This window comes from Corylus avellana, chromosome ca1 (genome assembly GCF_901000735.1).
Source record: "Corylus avellana chromosome ca1, CavTom2PMs-1.0".
Classification (NCBI taxonomy): domain Eukaryota; kingdom Viridiplantae; phylum Streptophyta; class Magnoliopsida; order Fagales; family Betulaceae; genus Corylus; species Corylus avellana.
The window spans coordinates 7,898,697-7,909,603 of record NC_081541.1 but is presented as its reverse complement, the minus strand read 5'-3'; the positions used below and the strand labels follow the sequence as shown (position 1 = coordinate 7,909,603).

The following is a 10,907-nucleotide window of genomic DNA, read 5'->3' as shown; positions in this document are numbered from 1 at the left end:
CATGGACTTCTTCCTTTTTGCTAGAGCACAATAACTAATGGCTATGTGGCTGGTACTTTGAATATGAATGATTCTTTTCTTTGCACATATGAAAAATGATTTTTTTTTTTTTTTTTTTAGTTCTTTTTATTATAAACTAACGTGATAGTCTATAGTTGGTTAAAAGATTTAAGAGTGAATAACAAGTCAATTACTAACTAATTAAATTGACAAATCAGATTTATTGTTTAATCATTTCACTGATTTGTAAAAGCTTTATAGTAAAAGTTATAATACTTCTAACACGATTCTCGCACATATACTGGTCCGCAGAATCACAATGGGCAGTGTAATATTGGTTCATGGACCATATTATAGCGTTTGAGTGAGGTCGGGCATATAGACTTTGGTTTTTACATTAGGCCACTTTATATTGCAGGGATTAGTCCGTGAAGCAAAAAAGTGGATTCTTCCAATTTGCCCGTTTATTACACCTCGCCCTAGGAATTGAAAGGCATTTGATCAAAAGGAATGAACAATTCAGCATTGAGACCACGGAGAAACTGAACAAAGTTTTCCTCCTAATATGTGTCCTTAGAACATGTGATTATCATTTATTGCTCTCTTCATGAAACAAAAATCACTGATTGGAACCTCTCATTTACCCTCTTTTTGAGGCCAAACTCGCCCATCCAAAAATATGCTAAACAACAAACACCGCAAAGAAACATATTTAACAGCAAAAATGGCTCTGCATTTATCTAGTAAATAGAAGATTTGTGTATCATACATATCAAATTATTAGTATCATTTAATAAATCTCAACATTCTTTAGTCGCTATACATAGAAAAATCCTTGTATATACGAAGCACATTATGCAGACCAACAGAGGGATTATCAAGATGAATAAGCTATTCGATCATGAACGAGATTTATCTAAATTCAATCCAGTAAACCCACGATGGAACAAAGCAACGGGTAACACATATCACAAGCAATCAAATTTTACAGCCAAAGAGGATAAGATGATACACAGTACACTATTGTTGCTTATAGTAACCACCACTTTGGTGAGGAGGATATGGACCTGGAACGGTATAAGGGGGGCGAGGAAGAGATCCAGGTTGTTGTGCGTGGGCATTGTAGTATGGGCCTCGCCACCCCGGATAAGCAGGTTGGCCATACTCGTGGCTAGCAGGTTGCTGCTGTTGGGCCTGAGGAGGTGGATATGGAGCAGCTGAAGTAGCTGGAACATGGTAAGGAGACGGGAACGACTGTGGGGAGCTATACGAGGGAGGAGGATGAGCGTAGCCTGCCATTGGTGGCTGATCACGTGGCTGGTAATAAGGTGTTTGTGAACGAGGATCTGCTTGCTGCTGTGAATTGGATCTCTGAGTCTGATGTCCTCCTGGAGGGTAGTTGCTGTTGTATGCACCTGTGTTTTTACCATCCTGGAAATTGAGGCCCGCCATTTGTCTTTGCACATCTTCCATCATTTCCCGACACTGGATGTTTCTAGTCATGACAAAATCACTGCACTGCTGCTTTACATTTGTGATTGCATCCTGGTGAAAAAAGACTGGCTCATGTATCAAAAATATTTGTGATGCAGACCTAATAAATAACTAGCCATTTTTAGCAAAGTTCACAGATACAATGATGTGAAAATCACATGCACACACATGTCGAGAGATCTATGCGCAGTAATGGTATTAAAGTGCATAGACAGCTACAAAAGAGGGGCAGGAATGTGTATACTTGAACATAACTTCTACTAAAATAAATTCTAACACCATACAGTCTAAAGCAACATCTGCGCAATTTTTTACCTGAAGAGTAACATAGAACTTCAATCCCTCATTGATGTTATCCTTGATCTCCCGAAACTTAGCTATGGCAGCTTGAATCTGCTTATAACATTTCTCGCGAGATGCTGGAAAATATATAGAGGGAAAAAATCAAAACAAAACATATTGAAAAGAAAAGAATATACTCCATTTGAATTGAAAAACGCAGAGCCTGTAAGCATATCACCAAAGTATGTTAGCATCAACAAAGCAAGGAATTATACTACTTTGTTTCAAAGGAAAGTAAAGAACTTATTAAAGCAAAAATATTACCATTTAAAAAGAGACGGATAATAGGGGAAAAGTATGAGAAAAGAATCTGATTATGCGATGTCATTTGACTACCAGAATGTGACTTTTAGAGAAACATGAATAGAATAGAATCTGATTATGTATATTATCAGAAACAGGTGGACAGAAGAAACATGGATCCTCACTCCTAAAATTATTCATAACCCTAGGCATGCACCCATGGGTTCATCCAACAGAGTTGAGAAACAGGTACAACTATACACCATTTTATAGATCTGGTACAGGTTTCACAGTTTCAGGGGATATGAACTAAATCACGGTCACATCAACTAGGATCCCATGTGTTGATGAGGTTATCACTTCGAATCCATGATCAGATTAGATTTTCAATACCCAACTCTCAAATGTATGCTTTGATATGACACTCTTAAGTCAATTGCAGTAGCAAACAGAAGCTGACATGCCGGCACATCATTGTGTAGATGAAAAACTATGTGCCATTCAAAACTGTTAAGTCTCTAAAAGAATAACATGTATGGATATTTTTCCCACATTTGATAATATGCATCAATGATAGCAAATCGAATGCATTAAAGAAATTTAAATGACAAACAAATAAAGTATAATTTTTTTTTTTTTGATAAGTAAATAAAGTACAAATTCTTATAACCCCCAACCAACCTTTATAGTCCTCAAGATTAAAGATGGCCGAAAACTCATCATTTTGAGCCTGTAAAAAGGATAAATAATCAGATTTATACATGACACATTCTCCAGACCACGCAAATTCTGTTAAATCACAGGCCTTGCTCACAGTAAAACATCACATTTGGAAAAAAAAAAAAAAAAAACCTGATTTTCAGAGAAAATAAAAAGAACGACTGCAGTTAAATAAAAAATTAGACCTGGATTTGCAACAACAATTGTTCTTGTGCCTCCATATTTTGGGCAATTTCTTCACTAATGTGATCATACTTTGATATCTCCTTCCTGAAAAGATCCTCATAGGAGCCAGTTGATGTCATCAGCTTTGGTAGTATATCATCCTGAAGCCATACATAGAACATAAGCACAGCCAAGTATATCATAATATATCACAGCAAGACTAACAATTACTGGAAGCACAGAATGAACAAACATTGATCATGATACAATTTTCTAACCACCACAATGGCAAGCCCGATATGTAGAAAGCAAACAACCAACTGATTGATTTTTACATGCAGAGCCCCAAAACTATAATAACGCTTGCACCAGATACGCTTTTTCTGGTACGTATGCACCAGACTACTAGCTCAAACAGAAAATTCCAAAAGGGAAGATAAGTGCACAATCAGGATAATCATATCTGGCAAACTAGAAGTGGGAGTCAGGATAACCATATTAGTTGGTAAATTTAGTTCATGAGCTGAGTAGAAGTTTCGAACCTTAGTTCCGTGGTTATTTTTATGAATATTAATAATGTAAATAGACCAATGCCGCAACTAATGCTCAAAACTCACTTTTATCATCTTGTTGAAAATAATCACTATAATAATGACTAGAGATAATTGAAAGCGATGTCAGCAGTAAGTCTTATGGTTAAGAAATGAGAAAATTAAACGACGAAGCTCATGTTTAGCTCATCAGCCAAATGAGAAACAGATAAATAAATAAATAAATAAGCAAGTATTTACAAAAACAAAATGTAGAACCAAGAATCCTCATTTATGATATGTTGAATAAAAAAAAAAAGTTAAACAAGGTAACATATCAGTCCAAGAATTCCACATATCGTTCTAGGTTTAATTGCCATTTTTTTTTAATTGGTAAGTTTAACATGCACTCATTAAATCTTGAACCCATGACCTCATCTTCCTCTCTGCTTAATAGGAACAGGGAGTACCATTTGCTAGAGCTCACTGGCACTTTAGTTTGGGTTGCCATCAAAACTATACACAGTATTCCATGAAGCAGAAAGCATACAGGAGAAACAATATTTCAAGAGGGGGAATTCAATGTGGCCTCAAAAAATAAATAAATAAGCATTCGACATGCCCACTAAACGATCGTGTGCACACAATGAACAAACCAAACAAGGCATAACTTTTGCACACTTCCTATGCACTGGGGTGCACAAGAATATGATTTATAATAATGCACACCTTCCTTTTCATCTCTTTAAGCATGTCTTCAAGACCAGCCCGCTGTGCACCAAGAGTTTCCAATTGCCTCTGTTTATTGAACATGCAAAGTTATAACGAGTAGCCAAACACAAAAGTAGTACATAACTATACAAACCTTAAAACACCTTGAGATAAGGTTTATACAAAAGCAAGATACCTTAAGAATGGACAGATCTTTTTTCTTGGACACTTTGCCTTAGTCTTTAAATGCAAGAAAAGATGCTTTGTACTACAGGTTATACAAAATTTTCAAATTCTCAATGTTTTATATCAGTTTGATTAATTTGCTTGTTACCACCTCTCAATATACCTTGTAAGTTTTTAGCGTAAACCCCCGGGGTCTAGGTTTTAAGGATCAGTTGATAGAGGAAGCAGATAAGTCAAGTTCTGTAAACTAACCAGGAGTGTTGTGTAAATTGGATTTGGAGAAGGCCTATGATCATGTTAATTGGGAATTTTTGTTATATTTGTTGAAAAGATGCAGCTTTGGGGAGAGATGGCGAGATTAGATAGAGCATTGCATATCTACGGTGCGGTTTTCGATTCTCATTAATGGTTCTCCATTTGGCTTCTTTAGTAGCTAGAGTGGATTAAGACAGGAAACCCACCGTCTCCTTTAGTGTTTGTGGTTGTTAAAGATGCATTAAGTTGGGACAGAGTCTGTTACTGTGGACAACGGATTCCTATCAGGATTTCTGGTGGGATCGGGGAATAATGAGGAGATGATAGTGTCGCATTTATTATTTGCAGATGATACTTTGATCTTTTGTGACGCTAATTGTGAACAAATTTTTCACCTGTTTATGTTTTGAAGTGGTGTTGGTGCTGAAGATAAATTTATCCAAATCAGAGATAGTTCATGTAGGCAACGTGGGTGATGTATAGGGTTTGACTAGTATTCTTGGGTGTAGAGTGGCTTCTTTGCCGATGAAGTATTTGGGTCTTCCTTTGGGAACCTCTTATAAGGCTTCTACTATTTGGAATGGCATTATTGAGACGATGGAACATCGTTTGGCAAGCTAAAAGAGGCTTTATCAATCAATCTAAAAGTGGCTTTATCAATCAATCTAAGGGAGGTAGGTTGACTTTGATAAAAAAAACACTCTTTCTAATTTACCGACATATTATTTGTCTCTCTTCCCTACTCCAGTAGGAGTGGCTAATAGACTTGAAATTTTTTTGAGGGATTTTCTATGGAGTGGAATTGGTGATGAGTTGAAGTTCCATTTAGCAAAGTGGTAGAAAATTTGTACACTGACAATTGGGGGTAAAAAATATAATTTAATTTAACTGAGCCCTCCTAGGTAAGTGGTTGTGGCAGCATACTATGGATAGGGAAGCTTTGCGGAGATCGGAGGTGGATACTAAGAATGATAGTTTGAGGGGAGCTTGGTGTTCTTAGGAGGTTGTGGACCCTGGGAGTTTGAAAATGTAAAAGGAGGGGGTGGGAAGTTTTTTCTAATTTGTTAGGTATGAGGTGGGAGATGGATCTAAGGTGCCGTTTTAGTATGATTTATGGTGTGGGGAACAGACCTTGAAGATTTCTTATCTTGAATTATTTAGTATTGTAAGTTGTAAGGATGTGTAGGTGGCGGATCATATGCAGTTCTGGAATGAAAATATTCAATGGAATATTTTCTTTACAAGACCAATGCATGATTGGGAGGTAGAAGTGGTCTCTTCTTTCTCTAAGTAGTATTCTCAAAGAGTAAGGTAAGGAGGTGAGGATAGAATTTGCTAGATCCCTTCCAAAAGGGAAATTTTTTACTTTTGGTAACTTAACAAAGTTTTTGAAGTGAAGTCTCGCTATCATGTGTTGTCCATTCCGATAAGTTCCATTTTCCTTGAAAGAGTATTTGAAAAGTTAAGGCTTCCTTCAAGAGTGGTGTTCTTTGAGTGGAGGGCGACTTTAGGGAAAATATTTGACTTTTGATAACTTAAGAAAGAGAAATGTTATTGTGGTAGATTGATGTTGTATGTGCAAGAAAAATTGAGGAATATATTGATCACCTCCTTCTTCATTGTGAGATTGCAAGAAAATTATGGAGTTCACTTTTCCATTTGTTTGGTGTTGTTTGGGTTATGCCTCGAAGGGTGAGAGAGATGTTTGAGTTGAAGAGGACAAATGGGAAACCGTAATGCTTTAGAGACGTTGAGGTTGGCTCCTTTGTGTTTAACGTGGTGTATTTGGAGAGTGCATAATGCAAGGAGCATTGAAGGTAGTGAGACTGCAATGTTAAGAGTTGAAAAAGATGTTGTTCCAAACCCTCTACACACGGATAGTAGCGTTTAATAGCTTGCTCGTTTCTAATTTTTTAGATTTTGTTCATCACTTTCTCTACATTAGGAGTTTCTCTTGCATAATTCTTGTGTACTAGGGTTGTACCCCTTTGCACTATTAATGAAATTGGATTACTTATAAAAACAAAAAATTTATAAAAAAAAACCCATTTTTCGTGCCACATGCATGTAGACACTTTCTTTCTTTTTTTTTAATCTTTCTACAAATACTTAAGAGTTCATGGCAAAGCTATCATTCCACAATTCCAAGCATTGAAATTTAAATTCCAATCCTAGAATAATGGTGCCAAAAGTACAGTTGAACCACAAAATAAATGTAATAAGCCTTCCTAATCCATAACATCCAAACAAGAAGCCAATTGTTTAGTATGACAAATATATTCAATATTAGCATTATATAACTTCATAATAAGTATTTCAAATATTTTTAAATCAGATATATTCAATATAAATATCATGATAACTATGATGTAAGTTATGTGAAACAACCAGTATGATATGACTAGATTGTTATAATCTTCTTTAAAGCTTCAAACCAATCTCTAAGCAAATGAGAGCATGAAAAGATACATTCCTTACAAGATGCACAGAAAATCACTTGCAGTCCTCTATATTCAGTCTAGTAGGCATTAGAATCTTATGTTCGTTCATTACAAAGTTAAGCATGTAGAAAGAGAATGGGAAAGATGAATAATGTAAAAAGGGAGAAGAGAAAGAGGGAGGGGGGGACCGGCGATACACAGAATCATAATCACAAGCATTATAGATTGAGAAAACATTTAGGAAATAAAAAATTGGCGCGGAAATAAAAGAAGAAAAGGGTTTTACCAAGCTCTGCTTCAGGACACCCACAATCGCATCTTCATTGGCATCCAGAGACATTATTGGCCTTGCTAAAGATGGGAGGACGGATTCAATCTGATAAAGGAAAGTGCCCGAATGGGATTTACAAACAAATTGAACCATAGAGAGGACATAACTAATAAAAATATGCTAAGGAAAACAACACTGGCCAATCCATGGTGCAAAAAACAGAACCCATCTGCCATATCTAAACAACAAATCAAATACAGGGTGAAAACTGAAGTAAAATATCTAAATCAAATAACTAGCGAGTATTTTGTGAAATCTTTTTTTTTTTTTTTTTTTTTTTTTGATAGTTAAAAAAATGGGAGTATTTTGTGAAATCTTATCAAGACCACCCAGAAAAAACATGAGAAGCGGGCAATACATAAGGCTTTTATGACTAGTGTGAGAAAAGGTGAAAGAAACTTTACACATGTTAGTTTCACAAAACATTAACAAAAGAAAAAAGAAATAAATTCCAGGAAATCTGTTTTCTACCCATTTCTTTGATACCAGCTTCTCAGAAACTTAAAAAAATGAAGTCCTGTATAGTAGGAAAATGGCATCCAGAATTTTATTCCAGAGCACCTATTTTTCCTGAAAAGATGAAAACTTGTAAGGATACAAATTAATTTTGGAGATATTTTAGAAAGCAATTTTTTTGGCTCTTTCCATTTCTAACTTCCTAGAAAATTATGCAAGTCCTACACAAATTGAAAATTGAAAAACCAAATACTTAAGAAAAAATTGTTTTAAGGGAAAAAAGCTGCTAAGCACCACACATTTCGTACCAAAAAACTATGGAAAAGGAAAAAACGTCGAAACAAGAAATTCCTTTAAACATCTGGTTACCAGCATTTTCCGTATAGTCTATTTCCTATATTGCATGATGGATGCATCACTTGAGACTTATGATATAAGACAGAAGATAACTAATAAACATAAACAATGCAAACAGTTGAACAAACATACCGGACGGCGATCAAGGATTGACATGAATGCTGAATGTTCCCTCACTGAACGCTCAATCCGGCCATCACTGTCTGCAGCTTGCTTCAAGTTAGCTGCAAATCTATTCAACCTATCCTGTAAGTTCTTTGTTAGAGTGCTGGACTGAGGTCTAGTCCACCGTGTTCCAAATTGGCTTCTAAATTGAGCGTCTTCTCTTGCCTCTTTCTGCAAGAGCTCCTCTATCTGGATCAGCATCTCCTGGTTCACCCTCCTCAAATCCATAAGTTGCTGTAACTCTGCTTCCAATCCAGCTGGGGCCCCACTTATCTGTACCGCCTCCACATCTTCTTTAAGACCTGTTGGGAGAGTAAAATTCCCTTCTAAGGCAAGAATAGATTCCGGTAGGTCCATCTCCTTGAGCCTTACTCGGGTCAACTCACTGGCTTGTTGCAATTTTTCAGCTTGCGTTCTGATAATGTCATCCACCATCTCCGTGTACCTGGAAAGAGCCTTGGCACTGCTGTCTGGAACAAGGCTTGCAAACATCTTCTCCTTGCTCGCATCCAATACCTCATTCATTGCCATCGGCTTAACCATTGAGAATGCTGGAAGAGGTGGTAAGGAACTCGGGGAAGGAACCCTCATGAGGTAAACTCTATCATTCTCCTTCATGGCCCTCTCTAGGTTCCGGTTAAGATTGGCCTCTAACTTGTTAATTGCATCTAGAAGTTGCGCTGCAGCACCCTTTGAGGATTTCTTTACCTCGGTTAAAGCACTAACCCCACTCCTCAACCGTGCAATTTCCTCTGCAATCTCTTCTTTCTCATGCAGCTCTAAACCGTACCTATAGGAAGCTTCAGCATAAAACAGAGCCGCCTTTAGTTGCACATGGGATATCCAGGCCTTGTCGAAATGCTGGTTCAGAGGTGCAACATTCAGGGCCGCCAAAGCTTCTTCATAGTACATCCCAACCTGTAATTACATCCATATCTCAAAGCAACTTAGAACAAACACTCTATCAATCACAGAGCAAACCCCACATACCAATTGTGGGTTACAAAAATATACCAGAATCCCAAATAATATCTCGTTAAAACCAACTAAAATTGACTATTTTCACAAAGTTAGCAGCACATATTCACTTGTGCAATATTTACCAGTTCCCCACTTCTTAAAACAGCAAATTCACAATTTCATCTTCTCCTTTTTTTTTTTTTTTCTAAGCTACAATTTCATCTATTTGATTAAACTTGATCACTCTTATCAGTGATGAAAGCAAAGCACAAACTCATTCATTGGTTACCAGAGAAACTTGTACACAAACAGACCTGCCTGGAGATCTTGGCGCAGACCCCCGGGGTGCTCCCTTTGGCGATGGTGTTCTCGAAGACGCACTCCTGCGCCTGCGCCAGCATGAGCCGCTCGAGCATCCCGGCGCACTCCACGGAGATGTCCACGGTCGTCGAGCTCCCAATCGACGCCTTGGTCGCCGCGTTATCTCTCAAGAACGCAAACGCCCCCGCCGCCCCAATAAACGCGTGCGAAGCCAGCCTCCGCCCTTCGACCGTGGCCCGGTCGTACGAGAGCCCGATCTGGCTGTACACGGCGCCCAGATTGAAGAGCACGGCGGCCTTCTCGAGGTGAATGTTCTGCTGGGAGGCCTTCTGCTTGTGCTTGAAGGCGTCATGCCAGGTGAAAGTGACGGTGTTGATGTGGTCCTTGTCCGGGGAGATTGGGAAGCGGGTCTCCACGAGGCAGAGCGCCTTGAAGTAGCTCTGGAGGAGGTCGCGTCGGGCGGTGGGGGTGGGGTCGGATTGGCGCTCGACGTCGGAGCGGAGCTGCTTGAGGGTTTGGAGGTCGTCGTCGAGGTTCTGGGCCTCGCGCTCCGAGTAGTTGAAGGCGATAAAGTTGCGGAGCGGGCGAAATAGGTCGACGGAGGTGGTCTTCTTCTCCAGGATCGCGAGCATTATGTTGGTGGTCGACGACGACGGTGCCGAGCCGGCCATGGCGGTCGAAATGGGTTGGAATTGGAATTTTGGGTTGAAGAATGGAAATGTGATCGGTTAGTCAATATATGAGACTGGCATGTGTGCTCTCAGTTCCTCGCGTTTTTCTTATTGGAGAAGTTAACTGATTAATCAGGCCGGGTCGAAACAAGTCAATGGGTGTGGATGGCCCGGCCCAATATACAGAATAGTATCATATTATTAGCCTAGTCGAGTTGAACCGAGTAATGAATGTTCAAGTTCTATTAATTTAATTTCTTTCAAACAATAGTTGAGTTTTAACTTATTATTGAGTTAGATAATCTGTTTAAGTTCTATTTATTTATTTTCGAATGAGTTCAGATTTGTTCACAAACTACAATTAACTTATTCATTTTATATATAAAGTAAATGTCGTGATTTTTTTTCTTCTGTAAATTCATACTTATTATTGGTTATTTAATTATTGTTACAAATTATTATTTGAGTAATCAGATAAATTAAATATAATCTTAAACGATCTAATCGTGTTTATAAAATATGTATCTTATAATATGTATATACATTCATTACAAACATA

The 10,907-nt window shown here is 37.9% G+C and overlaps 1 protein-coding gene across 1 annotated transcript; it reads right to left on the bottom strand.

The window, feature by feature from the left end:
* Positions 1-770: 770 nt before the first annotated feature.
* Positions 771-10,422, bottom strand: LOC132183582 (vacuolar-sorting protein BRO1). The gene is made up of 8 exons (XM_059596914.1): positions 9,671-10,422; positions 8,364-9,314; positions 7,374-7,463; positions 4,224-4,292; positions 2,985-3,125; positions 2,761-2,809; positions 1,810-1,913; positions 771-1,545 (listed from the first exon to the last, which is right to left on the bottom strand). Exons 1-8 carry the CDS (start codon positions 10,346-10,348, stop codon positions 1,021-1,023), a joined length of 2,607 nt encoding a protein of 868 aa, XP_059452897.1. The 5' UTR covers positions 10,349-10,422; the 3' UTR covers positions 771-1,020.
* Between the last annotated feature and the right edge of the window lie 485 nt (positions 10,423-10,907).

What these genes read in the sequence shown, in the direction of transcription:
- LOC132183582 (XM_059596914.1), bottom strand. Translation starts at nt 10,348, where the DNA reads ATGGCCGGCTCGGCACCGTCGTCGTCGACCACCAACATAATGCTCGCG. An exon ending in CAATCCTTGATCGCCGTCCG is followed by an intron (nt 7,464 to 8,363) that starts GTATGTTTGTTC and finishes TTCCTTTATCAG; the next exon opens with ATTGAATCCGTCCTCCCATC. An exon ending in TTAAAGAGATGAAAAGGAAG is followed by an intron (nt 3,126 to 4,223) that starts GTGTGCATTATT and finishes GTATGGCTTCAG; the next exon opens with GATGATATACTACCAAAGCT.